Below are 22,948 nucleotides of genomic sequence, written 5' to 3'. Positions count from 1 at the left end.
GATCTAGGTAAAAGATGGATCCAGTAGAGGTAACCTGAACCTTGAAAAGACCATAGAGGAAGCGAGAAAGAGTGGCGTCCTCCCAATTTCCTCCTCCAGGTGTATTATTCAAGGGAGAAAGAGGTAACCTTCCTCATCACCTCATGGGCAAGAGGACAAGTGAGAAGTTTCATGATCATCATAAAACTTCATATCATGCTTTCCGCTTTCAGAAATGAACATCTCTTAAGGCCAGCTCTGATGCAATGTACTACGGAACAGCGCATTGCAGCCATTACATTACCTGCTTTGGTCTCTGTAAGGGGGAGGGATTATAGAGAACCCTCCCCCCTCATCAGAAGCAGCCCGTCTCCAAGCAGTCATGAGAGCAAGGGGTCTGAAGGGGTGAGTCAGGAAACGGAGAGGGAGTGCCAGGGCTCTGGTAACATCAAAGAGCCCCTGCTCCATAGGCAGGAAGAGAGGGAGGCGGAAAGAGTGGACAGGAATAGGTCAGACAGAAGACCCGTCCCCTCGATGCCAGAATTGAGAAGGAGGAGGAAAGGGAGGCGCTTCTCAGTTCCGAGGCTTTTATGCTGGTCCCGAATGGGAAGGGAGTAGTGCAGGAATCTGACTCGAGCGGGTAGACATGAAATGAGCAATCCGTTACACTGTAAATAATGTGCACCAATAAAAACGTCTGAAAGACAAGCATGTGTACGGCCGTTACTCAAGAGTAGTCACAACACACCCTGACAGTCTCCCTACAAACACATTTGCTCCCATTACCGTGGACAACATTTTATTTACCTGTACAAACATCACAAACAGTTTTTCAAAAATCCATTATTATTAACAAATCTAATTATAACACTTCAACCCGACCGTAAGGAATATGCACACATAGAGAGCTCTTCCATTGACCGGAGGAAAAAAAACCAACAACAGATTATGGAGACCCATTGAATGAGCATCACTAGAAGTCCTATGTACATATGAGCAAAACACCCATCATTAGGATAGGCAGGGCAGACAGTAGAGCTGCTTTTTGCAAAGACTGGAGTGGGAAGGCTGGGCCACATAGATTTGTGTGCTGTTTGTGGGGTCCTTCTCAGTGGAGGCTGGGACACCCGATGTTGGGCAGAGTAATAAGTTAGGTTATGCCTAAGGCAAGATATACAGCAGGCATGGAACTCGTGGTCTTAGTTATGCCACCGCACCAGACACACTTACGTGAAGAAGGATGGGGAACGTCACCTTTTGATGTAAGTGGTCTATATTTCAGTGGCTGGGCATCTGCTTTGCATGCAGAAGGTTCCAAGGTTCAACCCCTGAAGACAGAATTGGGATTCAAGATGATTTTACCAGATTGGAGAACTGGGCAAGATGTATTCCAATAGGGACAAATTTAAGGTTCTACACTTACGCAGGAAGAACCAGCTGCACCTGGATTGCCAGTAGCACACGTGAAAAGGATCTAAGGATTTTAGTCAACCACAAGCTGAACATAAGTCAACAGGGTGACGCAGCAGCAAAAAAAGCTAATGCTATTCTAGGTTGCATCAACAGAAGTCTAGTGTCCAGATCAAGGGAAGTCATAGTACTCCTCTATTCTGCCTTGGTCAGACCACACTTGGAATACTGTATCCAATTCTGGACACCATAATTTAAGAAGGATGTTGACAAGCTGGAAGGTGTGCAGAGGAGGGCAACCAAGATGATCAAGGGTCTGGAAACCAAGCCTTATGAGGAACAGTTGAAGGAGCTGGTTATGTTTAGGTTAGAAAAGAGTAGACTGGGAGGAGGTACGAGTCATCTTCAAATATTTCAAAGGGCCGTCACATGGAGGATGGGGCCAGCTTGTTTTCTCCTGCTCTGGAGGGTAGGACTTGTACCAATGGCTTCAAAGAAGGCATCAAGAAGAATTTTCTAACAGTAAGAGCTGTTCAAGGGTGGAATAGACTCCCTCCGAAAGTGGTGGACTCTCCTTCCTTGGAGGTTTTAAAGCAGAGGCTGGATGGCCATCTGCCATGGATGCTTTAGCTGAGATTCCTGCATTGCAGGGAGTTGGACTAGAGGACCCTCAGAATCTCTTCCAGCTCAAAAATGCTATGATTCTATGATATCCTGGTAGCTCTGGGAGAGACCCTGGTCTGAAATCCTGGAGAGCCATTGTCAGAGCTGGATGGGTCTAAGGACGGAGTAAAGATAAGGCAGCTTATAACCGGCTTGCATCTGGTTGACCACTGCGAGAACAGGATCCTGGACCCACTGTCCTTGTCCAGCAGGTTCTGCTTATATTTTTGTCTTCCCAGGTCCCTGACAGGAAAGAGTCTTTCCTGTTACCTCCACCCTTTTAACTGGAGATGCCAGGGATTGAATTTGGGGCCTTCTCCACGCAAAGCACATGCTCTCCGCCACTGACCTATGACCCTTGAAAAGTGCCTGCATCAAACAAGAAAGAGACAGTATCTCTTGAAGCCGAACGGGGCTGAGTTATCGCACGAGTCCCACAGGGAGAGAGAGCCTAACCAGCTGAAGGAGCTCTCACAGGTGAGGAAAACCACACAGAGACTTGACAATCCTCTGAGGTGGAACCCATGAGACCGAGATCTTGCAAAAGCCTCACAGGATCACAGCAGGATCTCGAAAGGACCAAGGAGGTAGATCGGGACACTAACGGAAATGTGGAGGATTTGCTACAATGCGGCTCATGTTGAGGTCCAGTTTGTATATAATCTGCTTGCAAAGGGACTTCAGAATGAGGGCTCTCAGCTGATTGGCACTGTCAGCCATCACCCTTAAAGTCCAGTTGCTGCATCCAGTTGTCTGCTGCAAAACAATGTCTCTCAGCACTCATCAGCTGATCAAAGCTGGCCACCCCATTGGCTGAATGAGGGCACGCCTGACGGCTTACTCCCTGGCTCAGCCAATCCCAGTGGGGCTCCCTGTCAGTGAAGATCAGCTGATTGGTCCTGGGAGGGAATAATGGGGATCCCACTTTAAGCTCCACATTCTTCCTTTGCAGACTCGTCCACATCTGGCCTGATGCCATGTACAGTGTTCGGGGGGGGGGGGAGGCAAGTAGATGTGGTTTGGAGAAAACATCCTCACAGGCCAGTTAGGACCCCTGTTGGGCCTTATAAGGTCTGAAGACCAGAGGTTCTCCACCACAGGGCAGAACGATGGAACTGAGTAAAAGGCCCCCAAGTTATCGCAGATATTCCCTTCTTAAGTGTTCCTCCTGGGACACCCACACCATCCAGCAAACCACAGTGGCTCAGATCCAAACAACCGCGAGCAGGAGGCAAGAATGTATGAGTGCTGTTCTGTCAAACCATGGTGCTGTGTGTCAGGGGCTGAATTGTCATACAGTGAACGAAGAAGATAGCCAGCCGCGGCATGTAAAAACCCTAGTGGTCTTGAAAAGAGCTTGTGCGGTGCCAGTTCCAGGGGACTTTGGGGGAGATGTTCTCAGTGGGCCTTCCTCTCTGTGTAGGCTATCCCCATCCTCCTCGCAGCTGTTGCCACTGCCCATTTGCTTGGGAGGAAATCACCGTCTCCCAGCAGGGCCGGCGCTCCCATCGGACAGAGCGAGGTGGCTGCCTCAGGCGGCAGGCAGTAACTGGCAGCAGATGCTGGAGGATACAGTGATGTGGGTCATGCAGCCTGCCCTACCCTGGCTAAGATGGTTGAATGCCTTCAGGTGCTGCCCAATGAAGTCGCCCTCCAGCCCTGGCCTCCGGAGCTTGTGCAAAATCTTGTGCGAGAGCTTCTTCAAACGATAGAACTTCCCTGGAATTTGGGGTCACCTCTCTCGTGCAATCCTCTTCTGCCAGGTCGGAAGCAGCCCTTCTGTTAGCAGAAGAGACTTTCCACCGGGAGAAGGGCACCTTTGGATCCAGGCCACCACCTCCGTCGTCCAATGAGAAGCATGACTTTGGCCAGCTGGGAGTTTGGAGGCTATGGTTGTTGTTGTTTTTGTTGTTCTTGAAGCCACCTTGATCCCAGGGCGTTTGTCTCTCAGGAGAGGAACTTTTCCATGATGGGGTTGGTAAAGGAAAAGCTTCGGAACATGTTTTGGTCCATGCTATTGATGAGGCTCCGGTCTCCTAACGACAGCCGGGGTTTCTCGTTCAGAAATTCTTTGTCGAAGTTGCTGCAGTCGCCAGGGGATTTCTTGCAGAAGGGAGAGGGGAAACGGAGTTAGAAGCAGCAGCAACAGAAACAGCAGTGGGAAGGGTTGCACAGTGTTTCTCAGACTACAACTTCCATCATCCCTAGCTAGCAGCAGGACCAGTGGTCAGGGATGATGGGAGTTGTAGTCCACCGACAGCTGAAGACCCAAGTTTAAGAAACATTGCTTAAGCTAATGTGGTGCTTTCCAGATGTTGCTGTTGGACTACAACTCCCATCATCTCTGACTACCGGCTAGGCAGATGGGAGTCCAGCAACTTTGAGAGGGCAATATGGCACCTGCGTCTGCATTAAGAAGATGCCCTTGAACCTTTAAAAACAGGGACAGGGGTCCTGTGGCTCTCTAACTCCCACCAGCCCCGGCCAGGATGAAGGACGATGGAATTTGTAGCCCTCCAATGAGAAACCAAGCCTTTAGTGATTCTCCCAAGCTCTTCCTGACTGCAGTGGTGGTTGTTGGCCATTGGGACCCATAGGGCAGAAGGAAAGGAGCCCAGCACTAGGTGGCGCCAGAACTGTTGAACTCTACTTTTGTCCCCATCCTCTTTGCTATTGAGAGGCAAGCTTGAGAGACAGCTGGCAAACAGCAGCACCTTCTGGACAGGTTGTAAATAAGAAGACAGACAGGTGGGGGCTGGGCGAAGTTGGTGGGGTTGCGCCGCATTTGCCCTAATGGATCAGCCACCCCCTGGCTTCTCTAGCTGCTGTAACTGTAACTGATATGGTTTTTGTTCAACACTGCTTTATCATCCTAGAAACTGCCCTGGTATTTTTTAAAAAAATAATAATGAAAGGTTGCATGGAAATAATTTTAAAAACAAGCCAAAAAAGTCGAAATAATAAATAAAAATAAAAAATTGGCCAGTTGCACATTATAGACCAACTAAGTTTGTTCTGGTTTAAGCTTTCGTGTGCATCTGAAGAAGTGCGCATGCACACGAAAGCTTATACCAGAACAAACTTAGTTGGTCTATGAGGTGCTACTGGACAATTTTTTATTTTTTTATTTTTATTTCGACTGCGTCAGAGCAACACGGCTACCTAAAAGGTAAAGGGACCCCTGACCATTAGGTCCCGTCGTGATCGACTCTGGGGTTGCAGCGCTCATCTCACTTTATTGGCCGAGGGAGCCGGCGTACAGCTTCCAGGTCATGTGGCCAGCATGACTAAGCCGCTTCTGGCGAACCAGAGCATCACACGGAAACGGCGTTTACTTTCCCGCCGGAGCGGTACCTATTTATCTACTTGCACTTTGACGTGCTTCTGAACTGCTAGGTTGGCAGGAGCTGGGACCGAGCAACGGGAGCTCACCCCGTCGTGGGGATTCGAACTGCCGACCTTCTGATCGAAAAGCCCTAGGCTCTGTGGTTTAACCGACAGCGCCACCCGCGTCCTGAATCTAAAAAAAGAAAGAAAGTCTAAACATGGTAAGATTTTCTGGAGTCCACAAACAAGGAAACTCAACCACCTCCCCTCTGATCTGCAGGGATCATTCATTTTTAGTTGCGAAGAGAAATAAAGAAACTTGGAAAGGTTAAGTTTTTTTCTCTCACCACTCTAGGTTTGAAAGGGGGTTCGACTGCTCTCGCTTCAATGGCTTCCCAGTTGATTTCTTGGAAAAAGGGATGTTGGCGGATGTTCCCCTTCGCTCCCAATCTCCTTTCCGGTTCTCTTACAAAAAGCTGGAAATCGAAAGAACGCTAAATTAAGAAAAAACAGCACTTACTGTTGGGTGGATGGAGGGTGTTATTGGTTTATTTGCTTCTTGTTTTTATTATGCATTTTGTACTTTTTATCTTGCATTTTTATGTCGTGGACTGCCCTGAGATCTACGGGTGAAGGGCGATATACACATGTAATAAATAATAACAATTTTAAAAACCTTTTTTTAAAATAAAAAAAATAAGAAGGGGATTTGAACCGCCGACCTTCTGATCGGCAAGCCCTAGGCTCTGTGGTTTAACAGAAAAAATAAGAAGTCCTCAAGGAAATTCACCATTGACATTTCCAGAATAACCCCCAAACAGAGGCACTCTGGAGGCACCCTTAAAGATAAACTCTTATTTCATCTTTAAAAGTAAATTCCATCAGGAAAAACGACCTTATTTAGTGCAAAGGAAATGACTCTATGTATGAAGGAAATGATGAGGAAATGCTTGGGAGAATTATTCTAGTAGAAAGGGATCTTGCTCAGTTCCTCCTTCCTTCATCCCTGCCTCCCTCTCTACTTGACCTGACCTTCACAAGAAGGTCCCTTGCGTCCTTGTCGAGCCAACGAGGGTAGAACGGGCTGTCCATGCGGATAGACTGGAAGAGTTCCTCTTCGTCCTGACCATGGAAGGGAGACTGACCAATCAGCATCTCGTAGAGAAGGACCCCAAAGGACCACCAGTCAACGGACGTGTTGTATTTCTGCCCCAGCAGAATCTATAACGGAAAGGGGATGGAGATGTGAAGAAAGCTTACCAGTAAGAGCTGGCCTTCTCACAGTGAGCTAGCTCACTGGCTCATCTAGCCCAGAGTCGTCTTATTCCAAGGGTGAGGATCCTGGTGTCCCTCCAGATCTTGGTGGACTTCAACTCTCATAGGAACATTGGAAACTGCTTGGTGTTGAGTCAGACTGGTGGTCCATCAAGCCCAGTTTTGCGTACTCTGTCTGGAAGCAGCTCTACCAGGATTTCAGGCAGAGTTCTCTCTCCCAGGGAGGGAATGAATCACAGAGTCATAGAATTTTAGAATTGGAAGGCATCCTGAGGGTAACATTTTGGCCAAAGTTGAGCTTTCTTTGCAAAAAGTTTTAAAGCTGCAGTCATACCTTGGGTTACGGCCGCTTCAGGTTGTGTGTTTTCGGGTTGCGCACCGCGCCAAACCGGGAAGTCCTGGAACGGGTTACTTCTGGGTTTCGGCGCTCGCGCATGCGCAGATCCACTAAATTGCGGTTTGTGCATGCACAGAAGCGCCGAATCGCGACTCGTGCATGCGTAGATGTGCCGCTGTGGGTTGTGAACGTGCCTCCTGCAGAGGTCACGTTCGGAACCCGATCTGTATTTTTTTTAGGGAATTCGCCCTGTGAAACGCCCTCCCATCAGATGTCAAAGAAATAAACAACTATTTGACATTTAGAAGACATCTGAAGGCAGCCCTGTTTAGGGAAGTTTTTAATGACTGATGTTTTAATGTATTTTTAATTTTTCGTTGCGAGCCGCCCAGGGCGGCTGGGAAAACCCAGCCAGATGGGTGGGGTATAAATAAATTATTATTATTATTATTATTATTATTATTATTATTAGATCACACTTCTGATATGGGAATCTCAGCTCAAGGTTCCATGACAGACGGCCATCCAACTTCTGCTTAAAAACCTCCAAGGAAAGAGAGTCCACAACCTCCTGAGGGAGACTGTTCTACTGTCAAGCAGCTCTTACCATCAGAAAGTGATGGTTGTCCTGATGTTTAGTTGGAATCTCCTTTCTTGTAACTTGAAGCCATTGGTTTGAGTTCTACCCTCCAGAGCAGGAGAAAACAAGATTGCTCCATCTACCATGTGACAGTCCTCCAAATATTTGAACCTGGGACCTTCCCTATGCAAACCAGATGCTCTACCAAGTTGGTCAAGGGTCTGGGAACCAAGCCTTATGAGGAACGGTTGAGGGAGTTGGGTATGTTTTCCTGGATAAGAAGAGACCAATTATGATAGCCATCTTCAAATATCTTAAGGGCTGTCACATGGAAGAGGGAACGAGCTTGTTTTCTCCTGCTCTGGAGGGCAGGACCTGAAACAATGGATTCATACACCTGGCTTGAGAGTAGTACATGTGAAAAGGATCTAGGAGTCTTGGTAGACCACAAACTTGACATGAGTCAGCAGTGTGATGCAGCAGCTAAAAAAGCCAATGCAATTCTGGGCTGCATCAATAGGAGTATAGCATCTAGATCTAGGGAAGTAATAGGACCACTGTATTCTGCTCTGGTCAGACCTCACCTGGAGTACCGTGTCCAGTTCTGGGCACCACAGTTCAAGAAGGATACTGACAAACTGGAATGTGTCTAGAGGAGGGCAACCAAAATGGTCAAAGGCCTGGAAACGATGCCTTATGAGGAACGGCTTAGGGAGCTGGGTATGTTTAGCCTGGAGAAGAGAAGGTTAAGGGGTGATATGATAGCCATGTTCAAATATATGAAAGGATGTCATATGGAGGAGGAAGAAAGATTGTTTTCTGCTGCTCCAGAGAAGCGGACACGGAGCAATGGATTCAAACTACAAGAAAGAAGATTCCACCTCAACATTAGGAAGAACTTCCTGACAGTAAGAGCTGTTCGGCAGTGGAATTTGCTACCAAGGAGTTTGGTGGAATCTCCTTCTTTGGAGGTCTTTAAGCAGAGGCTTGACAGGCATATGTCAAGAATGCTTTGATGGTGTTTCCTGCTTGGCAGGGGGTTGGACTGGATGGCCCATGTGGTCTCTTCCACTCTATGATTCTACGATTCTAAGTTACAAGAAAGGAGATTCCAACTAAACATTAGGAAGAACTTTCTGACAGCAAGAGCCGGAATGGATTCCCTTGGAAGGTGATGGACTGTCCTTTCTTGGAGGCTGGATGGCTATCTGCCATGGATACTTTGGTTGTGATTCCTGCACTGCAGGGGGTTGGACTCGATGACCCTTGGGATCCCTTCCAACCCTACAATTCTATGATTCTACCACTGAGCTTCAGCCCTGCTGTGCCAACAACAAAGATGTTTATTCGGCTTTACGCCCATCATAAAACACAACAGAACAAATCAAATCAAATAAAACAGCGGACTCGTACAGCCACAAATAATATAACACAATTCACAGCTCACAAGGACAAATATTAACAATTCAAAAAGAAAAGTTTAAGATTACGATTAAAAATTTAGGCACTACGCTAAAATCAATATCTGATGTCATTATAGAAAATTCTTATAACTATCAATAATCAGCTAACATTCCATTCCGTCTCTTGTACGAGAGGACGGCTGTTAGGAATTTAGCAACCTGTAGAGTAATATAAGGATCCACATCTTGAAGAACCCAGGCAAGCTGTAGGTCAACTGGTTTGTCAGCCATAGGCTGGATTATGGAGTTTAGTATACTAGCACAAGCCAAACCGTACATAGGGCAGATAAACATAACATGATGTAGAGATTCAGATGTTTTAATTTCACAAGCACACATTGAAGAGACTTGGCCCTTAGTAAATCTATGTCTCAGCACATTTGTTGGGAAAACATTGAACCTAGCTTTAATGAAGGCATATCGGTGAGACGCGGACGTAAGCGATGTTAAGTAGGACGGAGCACGGTAAATAGGGGTTATGCCGAAATTTAACGGCGAGCAGACTCCACCACCAGCTAAGAAATTTTGGTATAGCTCCGCATCATCCAGCCTTTGATTTATACACCTTTTTGCCGCATTTCGATCCAGTTTGAGCAATTCAGCGGGCGAGATCTCATAGGACAGCAATTTGGCATGGATTTTTCCTGACCACAAATTTGTGAAGTCATCCCGCTACATGGATTGAATGAGATAGTGGTTCGGGAGTTGCTGTGCCCTTGCCTGTTGACCATGCTGGCTGGGGTGATGGAGGTTGAAGTCCAACACAGCTGGAGGCCCACAAGATACCCCATGACCCTGAGCATTGCATTCCCTACACCAAGCACCCAGGGAGATACCTCCAGGGAGCTTATTGGTGGGCACAAAAGGCTCAATCCTTCTCTTCCATTTGCACCCAACCCCTGTTATTCAGAGATATATTGCCTCTGGTCTGGGAAGCTGGTTGCCACGGCTAATAGCCCCACTTACCTCCGGTGCGATATAATCGGGGGTTCCACAGAACGTGCTTGTCTTGGCGTCCCCTCCCATGTGCTCTTTGCACATCCCAAAATCGGCAATCTTGATGTGCCCTTCCTTGTCTAGGAGAACGTTGTCAAGCTTCAGGTCTCTGCAAGGCAAGATCAGGCGACATCTCTGAAAAAGCTCTTTTCCTGAAAGACTAGATGTGTTATCTAATCAGTATGTGCTGTATATACACAGAACAATTGTTAAGTCGTATCGGGTGCAAGTCCCGGTATTGTGGGGTTGTATTGTGGGGAAGAGCTGAGGAGGAATGACGGGTGGGAGGAGCGCAGAGATGAGAAGTGCCCTGGTGCATCTGCAGCAGCACATCCGGATGCCTTTGTCCGCCCCAGCTGCAACAAAACATGTCTCTCCTGTGTCTCGGTCTCTACAGCCACAGCAGGCGCTGTAACTCTTCAGCTGTTTGACTTCTCCCCCTGAAAGTGCATTCCGCCGTTATCTCCTGAGACAGACGGATGTTCACAACCGCATGTTGAAATCCCTGCATTTCTGGGGGTTGGACTAGATGCCCCTCAGGGTCCCTTCGAGCTCTGCAATTTTATGATTGTATTATTCTTTCTCCCTCCACCAAGGATAAAATTCCTACCTGTATATGATGCCTTGAGAATGAAGGAACTGCAAGCCACAAATGATTTCAGCAGCATAAAACCTGAGAAAATCAGAGACAGGTCAGGCTTAATTTTATTGGTGCATATTTAACCCAATATCCAAGATCTGTCCCCCTACAGGATACTGGTCTAGTGGTTATTGTTTTTATCTGTAAGACACCTTGAGAACCATCAAGGAAAAAGGCATGGCAGCAATAATAATAATAATAATAATAATAATAATAATAATAATAATAATAATAATAGAGACCTTATTTCATAAAAGCCCTGACAGACCTATCCTCCACCCCAAGCCAGTGGCCATCCTCAAATCATGCTGCAGTGAGTTCCACAGGTTACATTAGCTGCTGTATTACGGAACACTTTCTTTTTCCTGTCCTGAATGAATCTACAGCCCACCACTTTTGTCAGATGGAAAGGACAAATAACTTTTCTGCAAACACCTACATTAATGCACAATGATGGGGGTGCGGGGAGGAGGTGTTTGGGGGAAATGGAATTAAACTGCCATGCAACCAGTCCAGGAGTGGCGGCGGCGGCGGCGGAAATGGTGGCACCGCCTGCCACCTTCCTTCTTAGTGACGTCCTTCCTTCCTGTTGGCAATGGCAAGAGCTGAGCCAAATAACAGCCGGGATGCAATGGGAGAATGCTCCTGAGAACGTGCAGAGTTCCATCACCAGGGGGCAAGCACTTTCTCCACTCCCTACTTCCGGGATTAAGAGGTCTCTTCTTCGGTTCAGAAGCGCACAGCTCCAGGAGCGACCCAAGGCATTTTGGCGCCTGAGGCTGAATATCCGATGGAGCTGGGCAGCCATGAGGCTGTGCAAGGGCTTCGTCTCAAGGAAAGGGTCTTGCAGAGCCTCGCCATTGGGGGCTTGCACACAAGGGGGGCAAACTCAGCCAGGGCTTCTCTTTGCCACCCTGCCTCGCGACAGGGAAAAGCAGAGCGGTGGAATCCTTGCCAGGCCACGTTTTTTAGAAATCCAACTCTGGATTCACAGAGGAGGGCCGGGCGGATTTCTATGTCCAAAGTCACCTTCGCTCACATGGCTCTAATGAATAATTTACTTCAAGTCGCTCTTCAATCCAAACAAAGCCCTAAAACGGTTTCAATATTGATTTTTAAAAAAATTATCCCCAGGGGCACTGGGGCTTATTTTATTTGCTTTGTTCTATTTGTTTTAATCATGCCTCAATCCGTTTATAAATCTTCGGTTGGTGTTTACCTTCTAGGTGTTTTTTTTTTTTACATTCACGTGATTCAGGCTAGTGTTTTATTTTATTTTGGAGACTCGGTGCTATGGAGCAGCCGAACAAGAGAGGTTCCACGGATGCAGCTTTTCAAAACAAAACAGTTCAACTGGTGCGCTGTGAGTTAAACCACTGAGCCTAGGGCTTGCCGATCAGAAGGTCGGCGGTTCGAATCCCCGCGACGGGGTGAGCTCCTGTTGCTCGGTCCCTGTTCCTTCCAACCTAGCAGTTCGAAAGCACATCAAAGTGCAAGTAGATAAATAGGTACCGCTACAGCGGGAAGGTAAACGGCGTTTCCGTGTCCTGCTCTGGTTCGCAAGAAGTGGCTTAGTCATGCTGGCCACATGACCTGGAAGCTGTACGCCGGCTCCCTTGGCCAATAAAGCAAGATGAGCACCGCAACCCCAGAGTTGGTCACGACTGGATCTAATGGTCAGGGGTCCCTTCACCTTTACCTTTTATAGGGGGACTTGGGGGCCTGAGTACCCACAAACATTTTTTGGGGGGTGCTTGGCACCCACAGCGCGGGCTCTGACGCGACTTCCAGTTTCTGCCAAAAGTTGCTTCGGAGGTTTCCCAGGCCTCACAACTCTCAGCACCCTTAACAAACTACAGCTCCCAGAATTCTTTGCTGGGGGGAATGCCATGCCTCTTTAAAGTGCTATCGTGATGCTTTAAACGTTTGGCACGAATGTGGCCTTAAGGAGAAAGGAAACTGCAATGATCCCGACTCTACACTTCACGCATTTCAAGGCAGCCTACTCCTGCAGGCCCGTCCATAGAGGCTAGTGGCGCGGAGAACCACGGCGCCGGGCGCTGGAGGGGCGCCAAATGAGCGCAGGGTTCCCGCAATCTGGCCAGGACTGCACTCCTTCTCCAAGAACTCCGCGCTGCGCCTCCTTCTTGTTTCCCCAGTGCTGGGTTCCGCTCAGTCGAGGTTCGCCACCAGCACGCGCACAGCACCCAAGCAGCTCTTTCTGGTCCTGCGGTGCGCGCGCTGGTGGCAAAGCGCTGGGGAAACGAGAAGGAGGCGCAGCGCGGAGTCCTCGGAGGTGGCCTCCCGCTGCTGCCGCAGTCCGCTTGGCACTCCCGGGCCCTTGGAGAGGCTCTGGAGGGGGGCGCTGGAGGGACCTAGCGCCAGGGTGCTGGGTGGGCTTAAGACGGCCCTGCCTGCAAGGACTGTACCATATCACCGATGGTATGTTCGAGCAATTTCTCTGTCTCTCCAGGAATGTGCAGCAAAAACAGACCCCAACTTACCTCGCTCTGCCAATGTCAAACTTGTGGCAGATCTGGATGTGAAACATCAAGTCACCCCCATTGAGATATTCCATTACAAAAAAGAGGTTTTCCTAGTAAATAACAAAAGAAGGCTTAAAATCATCATCATCATTGTCACAGGGTGTACGTTGCGACTACTCTAGAGTAATGTTTTGTTTTGCAGATGCGTTCTGCAACTTGTCCCTGATTCATTAATGTCACAGGCTGCTCATTGCGACTACTCTAGAGTAACGGCTCTGCACGTTCTGACCTTTTCATGCTTTTATTAAGTGCAGTCTATTTACAGTGATAGAGCTGTACAGGATACATCTTTCTAGTCCGAACCAGAACCCTGGAATGGCGCGCTCCGCGTCTTCTTCCAGCATAAGAGTCTGGGCACGCCAAATCGCCTTCCGCGTTTCCGCCTGCGTAATTCCAGAACCGGAGGGAAAAAGGGCCTCCTTTCCCTGCTCTCCTTCTCCCCCTCTTTCCCCCCTCTCTCTTCCTCTCCCACGTGTAGCAGGGGCTCTCCTATGCTGTCAGAGCCCCGTCTCCTCCTTCCTCCTTCCTCACTTGACTCTTCCCCCTCCCCGCTGGCACTGCTGCTGGTGGAGGAGCTGCTTCTCAGGATGGGAGGGGGCTCTCTGTACTCTTTGCCCCTTACAATCATCATCATGAAATGGTCTTTGGGGCAACAGACAACATATAAAAAGAAATGGAACATTGCCTCAGTGAAAGCTTTATCTTGGGGAAACTCAAATGGATGAATTCATGATAAAAACTGAAAGATTTATACGATCTTTCCCGGAGAAAGTGGGGAAACAAAAGAAACACCTGTGCCTAGAAATCACGGGACAAATGGAATAAACCACCGGACAAAGGGAAGTGTGGATAAGCTCTTCAACCCCATTCTCCAAAAGCTACTAGCTGGAGATGGAAGTCTATCATTGTGGGAAATTATCAACCAAATCTAACAATGCGTATTCTTGCTAGTTAGCATGTGAAGGGGTTAAGACCACAGAGCTGTATTGCTGCTAGGCGGACCCAGACCATAGACATGCAATTGATAGAGAGGGCTCTGTGTGATATCATTTCCCTTCCTCTCCTGAGGGGCACCCAGCATTTCTTGTTTTTCTCTCTCTCCCTCTTTCTGGGAGCAGACATATATCCAATTGCTTCCGCTCAGGCACTTGCCTGAGGCTGCTTCTACTGTAAATATAAGTATTTTACCTGCATAGGTTTTAATACTGCTGCATGTGAGAACCAAGGAATGATTATGAGTAAGTAAAATGCATTTTAAACTTACTTCTCAGTCTGTTGTATGATTCTTTGTTAAGAAAAGGGGGAGCCAGCTTGCTTTCCAGCTGGACCTGTTTACCTAATTCCTATGCTTCCAATATTTTGTGCTAAGGATGGGACTTGAAACTCTGCTAAGCTGAATTTCTTTGTCTGTTCAACCCACACATGTGGGTGCTTGGAGGGATGAATGACAATTAATAAATTCTCTCCTACTGGCTGCCATTTTGTGACTGGTGGACCTTCTCAAGTGGGTCCCGAAGGCAGGCAGTACGATAATCTCTATTCTGAGTGAACAGGAAAGAAGTTTGTTACCTTTGTCTGGAATGTGCAGAAGAGATGAGTGAGGAACGGGTGTTCCCAAGCCAGAGAGAGGACCCGCCTTTCCACCATGGTGCATTCAACATCATCGTCCATCAGCACCACCTCCTTCTTCAAAGCTTTCATGGCAAAAAACTGGTTCGTGTCCTTCAGCTCAGCAAGGAATACCTGGGCAACAAACAAGCAAAAAAACAAAAAAAAAAACAAACCAGGGTAGCGCAAAATGCTACGATCCATGGCAAGGTTAGTAAAGCCACAGAATTCAAAACTGAGTGTGGAATTAACCCCCCCCCCATACCAAAAATCTCAGATGGAATGTTTATCAAGTTTCTAGTCCCTATTGTTTGCAAAGACCGATTCGAAAGGGAGTGGCCAAGGTGTCGTGCAGGGATGAGGAGCATTTCGCAGCTCAAGGGCCACTCTCTTTCGTTGGAGAGCTTTCAGGGGCTGTGTGGGAGGGGCCAACGGAAAAAGTGGGTGGAGCAACAGGTGTGAGTTTTACAGTATTGTGGTACAGTAAGTTACATGCAAGCTATGCAAAAGCTAGAGATTTCTGTGCACACATGTACACACACACACACACACTTCCTCCCAGGCAAGCAAGAGGCATTATCCCAGTTCAGGGACACAAAAAAACACTTAAGGGGGGGCAGACTCTAGTCTTGAGGCCTGGGAAGAAGGGGTGTGGCTTGGGGAGGCAGTATGACCTAGGAAGAGTCTCAAGAGCGAGAAGTGTGTGGGTCGAGGTTCCCTGCTCCCGTTTAATGGTTAATACAACCCTGGTAAGGGGTGATATGATAGTCATGTTCAAATATATAAAAGGATGTCATATAGAGGAGGGAGAAAGGTTGTTTTCTGCTGCTCCAGAGAAGCGGACACGGAGCAATGGATTCAAACTACAAGAAAGAAGATTCCACCTAAACATTAGAAAGAACTTCCTGACAGTAAGAGCTGTTCGGCAGTGGAATTTGCTACCAAGGAGTGTGGTGGAGTCTCCTTCTTTGGAGGTCTTTAAGCAGAGGCTTGACAGGCATATGTCAAAAATGCTTTGATGGTGTTTCCTGCTTGGCAGGGGGTTGGACTGGATGGCCCTTGTGGTCTCTTCCAACTCTACGATTCTATGGTTTTCTGTTCTACTGTACAGTAATCCACAAATTGCACGTGCTATTTTGTATTTAATTCAAGCAGGCAGGGCTTTGTTTTTGTAAATAAAAAACACCAACAGTATTTCCTGCTCTCTCTTTTATTCCTTACCTTGCCAAAGCTTCCTTTCCCCAACATTTTGTGCAAAACAAAATCATCTATGGTAAACTTCGGCAGCTCAGCAGGGAGGTCTTTCCTTGGTTCCAGTTCCACTGAAGAATCCGGACACGTGACGTCTTCTGCGGGGGATTCCCAGGAAACTCCCTGAGGCTCTGCAATAATAGATCCCAGTGCAGTTCGTTAACCGACAGAGCTCCCTAGTGCACTGACGAGACTTAGCTGCTTGGGGGGAACGCACCCCATTGCACCTCTCTCCCCACCCAATGACCCAATTTGGTTGGCAAAGTGTAATCTGGGATAAGATGCAGCTTGGCTAGCTGGTGTAAGCCACCTGAAACTCCTTGCTTTGTTTCTGGGACCCGGCCTTGGGTGGCTGTGGTATGGTGACTGTCCCTTAGCCTAACCCACTTCACAGGGTTGTTGTGAAGGTAAAAGGGGGAGGGGAAAAACTGTGTCCGCCATCTTGAACACCTTGGAGGAAAGGTGGAACATAATAATAATAATAATAATAATAATAATAATAATAATAATAATAATTTATTATTTATACCCCGCCCATCTGGCCGGGTTCCCCCAGCCACTCTGGGCGGCTTCCAACAAAACATTAAAATACAGAAATCAAACATTAAAAGCTTCCCTAAACAGGGCTGCCTTGAGATGCCTTCTAAAGGTCTGGTAATTGTTGTTCTCTTTGACCTCTGGTGGGAGGGCATTCCACAGGGTGGGTGCCACTACCAAGAAGGCCCTCTGCCTGGTTCCCTGTAACTTGGCTTCTCGTAGCAAGGGAACCGCCAGAAGACCCTCAGCGCTGGACCTCAGTGTCTGGGCAGAACAATGGGGGTGGAGACGCTTCTTCAGGTATACTGGACCGAGGCCGTTTAGGGCTTTAAAGGTCAACACTAACACTTTGAATTGTGCTCGGAAACGTACTGGGAGCCAATGTAGGTCTTTCAGGACCGGTGTTATGTGGTCTCGGCGGCTGCTCCCAGTCACCAGTCTAGCTGCCGCATTCTGGGTTAGTTGTAGTTTCCGGGTCACCTTCAAAGGTAGCCCCACATAAATAACAACATTAATTTAAGGGTGATTCATTGTTTTCAGTGGAGCTTATTCCCAAGTAACTCTGTGCTGGGGTCATCTAGTCCTACCCCTGAAATACAGGGACTATCAGTTAAAGAATCCTTGGTTGATGGCCATCCAACCTTTGCTTCAAGTCTCCAGTGAGGGAGAATCCATCCCCTTCTGAAGTCATCCTTTCCATTGACTGCAGGCCTTGTTTTGCATAGGTACCTGTTTTATGTCCTTTCTCAATATTTGGGAGGTAAATGTCTAAAGCCAGAAGCATATATATAGACCAAGGAGGCTGCTAAATAAGGTGGCTACTCAAATGATGCCTATTGTCTTTGTCCATGGAATTTTCTTGGCAGGGGTACTGGAGTGGCTTGCCAGTTCCTTCTCCAGGTGGATCACGTTTAGTCAAAACTCTCCACTATGACCTGTCCATCTTGGGTGGCCCTGCATGGCATAGCTCATAGCTTCTCTGAGTTATTCAAGCCCCTTCGTCACGACAAGGCATTGATCCATACTTTGGCCACCTCATGAGAAGAGAAGACTCCCTGGAAAAGACCCTGGTGTTGGGAAAGATGGAGGGCACAAGGAGAAGGGGATGACGGAGGAAGAGATGGTTGGACAGTGTTCTCGAAGCTACCAACATGAGTTTGACCAAACTGCGGGAGGCAGTGGAAGACAGGAATGCCTGGTGTGCTCTGGTCCATGGGGTCACAAAGAATCGAACACGACTAAACAACAACAACTCAAATGATAAAATACAGCACCTTTTTTCCCTGCTGGAGGCGCTGGCACGGGAGGAGCAGCGGGCGTCGGGTCTTTGTCAGGGAAGACTATTTCCACAGGTCCTTCTCTCAAGATCTTCTCTGACTCCCGCAAGCTTCTAGCCTGCCTCACGGTAAAAACGAGTAAAGGAATGAATCATGTAGCATGCTTGTTGGGCATTGTGCAAGTGTGGGATCTAGTATGGGGCAGAAGATTGGAAACTAAAAAAAAAATTGATGGAGTTTATCCATAGATGACACCCTACAACCAGAATGTAGGTCACACACACACACAAACACACTTCTCAGCAACTAGCAACTTGTCAAATAGTTGGGCTGGCCGCGGGGAGAAGATGAGTTTTTGCCCAAGGAGGGAAAGATGACCTGAGCTTTTAAAGGCGCCAGCTGTAAAATAATAATACGATCAGAGAACTTGCCATTGTGCCTTGGGTGAGGTAGAGTCCACCGAACGTATCCTCCTGAGTTGCCCTTTCTATGTAGATTCAAGACACTGTCTCATAGCCCCATGCCTATCTCAGCTTAGCTGTCTATCCAGAGAAAGCCAGGCTGTACATTTGTTGAATAATCCCACTGGGAAAACAGCTTTCTTGGTGGCCAAATTTCTCTTCCTAGCTCTCAAGCGTCGTAACAGTAAAATCAACTTCATTGATGCGGGTTTATCTGTATAGCCTTTATTGGTGCTGCCCATGTTTAATTTTAGTTTTTAGATGTCTTAGATGTTTTAACTTTGTACTGAGAAATGTATCTTTTCTGACTGACGGTCGAATAAGGAATGATGATGATGATGATTAATAATAATAATAATAATAATAATAATAATAATAGCCTGCAGGATCAGGTCAATGGCCCATCTAGTCCAGCATCCTGTTCTCACAGTAGCCAATCAGATGCCCTTGGGAAACCATTGAGCAGAATCCAAGCACAACAGCCACTCTTGTGGCTTCCAGCAGCTGGTAGACAGAAGCATCGCTGCCTCTGATGGTGAAGGTAGGGCAGAGTCTCCATTGTGGCAACCAGAAACTTGGGGAAAACCTGGTAGCAGGACCACTGAGAGCACCCTAGTTAACGAACGTCTTTGTCACCTGATCGGTGCTACCAGCAATCTCCAAATCATTTCTTTGAATCGCTTGCAAATTGACTTCACATGGCTTGTTGTCACCAACCGTCAGCTGATTGTCACCGGAAGCAAAGCCCTTTTGAAGGTAGGGGTTTCTCCTGGCACCAATGAGCTGATTGGCACCCACAGCAAAGGGGCCCACTTTGAAGTTGTCACCCGATGTCATAATGAGGTTGGTGTCAGATGACGGGCAGGTGGGGCAGCCCCACACACCTGCTAAAGTTGGACCACAGGGGCAAGGGAGGAATCCAGCCCCCATTTCATCTAATACTTCAAACCAACTAAATAAATCCACAGGGAGAATGGGACTTCCTCTTTTGTAGAGGTGGCAAGTACAAAGAAATATACATAAGCCCCCAGCCTTCTGTGCTTTTTGCCCCAGAGGAGCCAAAGAACGAGGCTGCTTGCCCACCTGTTGCCGGCTCTCAATCAGTTGCAGTGCCTCCGCCATGAGCTTCTGGTTGATGCCGCAGAGGTTTGCCACTTTGGCTTGGCACTTGTGGTGGACGTTCATGGCACAGGCTGCAAGGAAGGCATGGAGTTAGCAGGTGAGGTTCAGGCATCGTTAAGAGAATCCAGTCCACAGGTTAAGAACATTAGAAGAGCCTGCTGGATCAGGCCAATTGTGCAGTGAGTCCAGCCCTCCTGTTCTTGCAGTGGCCACCCGGCGGGAAACCGAGGAGGACCCAAGCACAAGAGCACCATCCTCTCCTGCGGTTACCACCAACTGGTATGCAGAATCATGAAATCATAAAGTTGGAAGAGACCCCAAGGGTCATCTAGTCCAACCCACTGCAATGCAGCAATCTCAACTCAAGCATCCCTGGACAGATGGCAATCCAACCTCTGCTTAAAAACCTGCAAGGAAGGAGAGTCCGCCACCTCCCGAGGGAGACCGTTCCACTGTCAAAAAGCTCTTTCGTTTTCATCCAGCACACAGTTAAACTACGGTTTATGATAACTATGGTTATCTATGGCCTGCTCCTGCTCCCAGCCTTTTCCTAACGTTCTCTGTAGGTCTTTCAGCTGAGAGGTGGCAACCAGGAAAGCAGGCTCAACTCTGGTCCCTCCCCACTGAGAACTGTACCATCAGAAGAATGATTCCTATCTCCCTCTGCTGTTTTCCCTTCGGTTACAAACAGGGGTGGAAAATTTGTCCTGGAATCTTAGAATTGTAGAGTTGGAAAGGACTATGAGTGAAATATACTCAGAGTCGAGAGTGAATTTCATGCTCTTTATTCAGCTCGTAGTAGCAAAAGGAGAAGAAGGGAAGAATGGCTCTTTTCCCATAATGTCTGCTTATATACAGTACATTATTTACACAATGGGCCTTGCGTGATTGGCTACTTCAGGGCTGCACCTGTAGGCCAATCAGGTTGCAGATTCACTTCTGCCAGCAGCCTGATTGAATCCCTTATTGCTGCCAGCGGGGGATTTCCCCCCCCCAATGAAATACTTGAGTTTTTTCTGAAGGCTGCAGAAGGTCAATGAAAAGGCAAATTTCTCCCCCTGCAGTTGCTGTGATGCCAATAATTGTCTTTTCCCCCCTCCCGGAAAAAAAACCCTGATGCCATATGTAGTTTGTTCGTTTTTAAATAAGAACATAAGATCAAGTCCAGCATCCTGTTCTCACAGTGGCCAACCAAATGCTGGTGGCAAAGCCATGAGCACAAGAGACCTTTCTCATCCCACTGTTTCCAGCAAATGGGATTCAGAAGCATCGCTGCCTCCAGCTGTGGAGACAGAACATAGCTATTGCGGCTAGTAACTGCAATGGTGCTGATTGCTTCCTCGCGAGTAAAGCGCTCCAAACTCCGTAGCTGGTTTTTTACAGAGTTTTATTATATACATATGTACAATGCAGAGGATCAAAATGCATGACTGCTCTATTCCGAATCAGAATCCGGAAGCACCACCCTTCGTATCTTCCGCCAACAGAACACCCTTGGTGTCCTGAATCTCCTCCTCTCTTTGCGCCTCTTTCCCCTCCTCCACTGTTGGGGTGATGGGGCTGGTGGAGAACCCTCCCTACCAGAACTGCCCAGCTGGGGTGCCGGTGCTGTCCCCTCTGGCACCTCCCCCTCCTGAGCGCTCTGGTCTGACCCTCCAAACCTTCCCTCTGGGAACCTTAACATCTCAGCATCCTCAAGGCTCTGCACTGCTTCCTGAGGGTCAGCACCACCTTCCGCGGTCTGTGGCACGCGCCCCATCGGCCCATTCACGCTGTTGTTGTCTCCCCCCCCCAATTTGTTCTCCCGCTCCTCCTCTGCTACAGCTTGTCTCCTGTTAAAACCCGTTGTCTCTGCTGTTAAAACCTGGATCCTTTTGTTGTTGTTGTTGCTGCTGGTAGCCAGAGGTTGGTTTTTTAACCCTTTCTGTGCTGTTTTTTCTGGCGCTTTGGCAGACGACGATTGGGTGTAACAGCGTTCATTTTTTAACCCGTTCTATGCTGGGGTTTTGGGGCGCTTTGGCAGTATGTCGGTGCTGCGTGTTAGTTCCAGCGAAGGTATTATTTGTCATTTATTTCTGTTCTCTTCCCCCCCCCAAAAGCGCAGCAGCTTTGGAGCATCCCCCCCAAAAGCAAAGCAACTTTTGCACCCCCCAAAAAAACCTCCAAAACTTTGGTCAGCAGCTCCCCCCCCAAAAGCTCAACAATTCTGGGCACTTTGTGATAAATAAGGGGTTTTTGGTTTGGTTTGGTTAAATCATTAGTTTTTGGTTTATTAGATACAGTTATCTATTACAATTATACATTTTTGTTATTTAAACTATAAATATCGCGAAATTATGGTTTTCTCTCTCGAAGTGACACACCACCCGAGTTATGCTCGGTTTTTTGGCGAATTTTGACACACCAAGCTCAAAAGGCTGCCCATCACTGGTTTATACGCTGCGTGAAGAAGTGCTTTCTTTTATCTCCCCTGAATCTTTCAACCGTCAGCTTCATTGGATGCCCATGAGGTCTAGTGAGAAAAACGGTTCTCTCTCCATTTCCTCCATGCCATGCATACTTTTTTTTTTTTTTATAAACGTCTATCTTGTCACTTCTTAATTCCCTGTTGGATGCAAAGACGCATTTGCCGCCACGTCTAATTTGGCCCTAAGAGCATCAGTCAGTACACCCAGGGTGGAATCTAGACACATATTAAAAATGCTGTGAAAATACTTTTAAAAAAAAGTTTTGAAAAAACATTCAATTTGCCATCAGCTCACCATCGCCATCTAGTGTCACATTTGAATAATGCACCTAAAACGCACTTAAAACTTTATATTTGCAGCTCTTTGGCCGAGTCCCTGGACTTACCATCACATTTCAAACCCTGCCGCGCCAGACCCCAGAGCAGAGTGCCGCAGTGATCGCAGAACGTTGGGCTTTTGTAATTGTAGACCTTAAATCGGTGGGGCATGTCAATCTTAAATCTCTCTTTGTGGAACTGCAAAAGAGAGAGGGGGGGGAGAGAGAGGGGGGGAGAGAGAGGACGGGGTCAGAAGACGCACGTGGCCTGCTTCTGGTGTTGCAAAAACATACAAAACTGAAAGGGTTCAAGCCTTCAAGGAGCTCCCCTTTTGCAAATCTAAATGGTCCAAATGCAAATGAATCAAACAAGGAATGATAAACAATGTGATGGATTCTGCAGTGACCGTAATCAAAAAGCTGTCCCCTACTTTCACAATAGACCAGGGATGAGAAAGCTGTGGACCTGCAGATGTGGTTGGACTCCAGCAACACCTGGAGGTTCCCTCTCTCTGCTGTATACCAATATTTTATCCGGAAGGATGATCTCTTGCCCAAGGCAACTCACGGAGGCAATGGCGTCATGTGAGCCAACAGGTCAGGATAGGTGAGTTCAAACCCCATTCAGCCGTAGCACCAGTGCCGGCCCTATCGTTAGGCAGACTGAGGCAAGAGCATCAGGCGGTCGATTT

At 47.7% G+C, this 22,948-nt stretch overlaps 1 protein-coding gene across 7 annotated transcripts in view; it reads right to left on the bottom strand.

Annotated features, from left to right (window-relative positions):
* Nucleotides 1-761: 761 nt before the first annotated feature.
* Nucleotides 762-22,948, bottom strand: part of PRKCQ (protein kinase C theta) — a 55,482-nt gene continuing 33,295 nt past the window's right edge. For 4 of the 7 annotated variants that reach the window (XM_088652569.1, XM_035128182.3, XM_088652570.1 and 1 more), the window contains 11 exons: nt 22,326-22,455; nt 19,434-19,543; nt 17,887-18,007; nt 16,046-16,206; nt 14,786-14,959; nt 13,175-13,266; nt 10,641-10,703; nt 10,001-10,139; nt 6,412-6,600; nt 5,727-5,873; nt 762-4,155 (listed from right to left, as the gene is read on the bottom strand). In XM_088652569.1, the coding sequence (XP_088508695.1) occupies nt 4,000-4,155; nt 5,727-5,873; nt 6,412-6,600; nt 10,001-10,139; nt 10,641-10,703; nt 13,175-13,266; nt 14,786-14,959; nt 16,046-16,206; nt 17,887-18,007; nt 19,434-19,543; nt 22,326-22,455 (1,482 nt within the window). In that variant the 3' untranslated portion in view covers nt 762-3,999. The remainder of the gene's footprint in view (nt 4,156-5,726; nt 5,874-6,411; nt 6,601-10,000; nt 10,140-10,640; nt 10,704-13,174; nt 13,267-14,785; nt 14,960-16,045; nt 16,207-17,886; nt 18,008-19,433; nt 19,544-22,325; nt 22,456-22,948) is intronic. The other 3 variants (XM_035128183.3, XM_088652573.1, XM_088652571.1) reach the window with 2 other exon arrangements.

This window comes from Zootoca vivipara, chromosome 9, assembly GCF_965207765.1.
Source record: "Zootoca vivipara chromosome 9, rZooViv2.hap1.1, whole genome shotgun sequence".
Taxonomy (NCBI): domain Eukaryota; kingdom Metazoa; phylum Chordata; class Lepidosauria; order Squamata; family Lacertidae; genus Zootoca; species Zootoca vivipara.
Note: the sequence above shows the minus strand (reverse complement) of the source record. Positions and strands in the feature narration are given on the sequence as shown.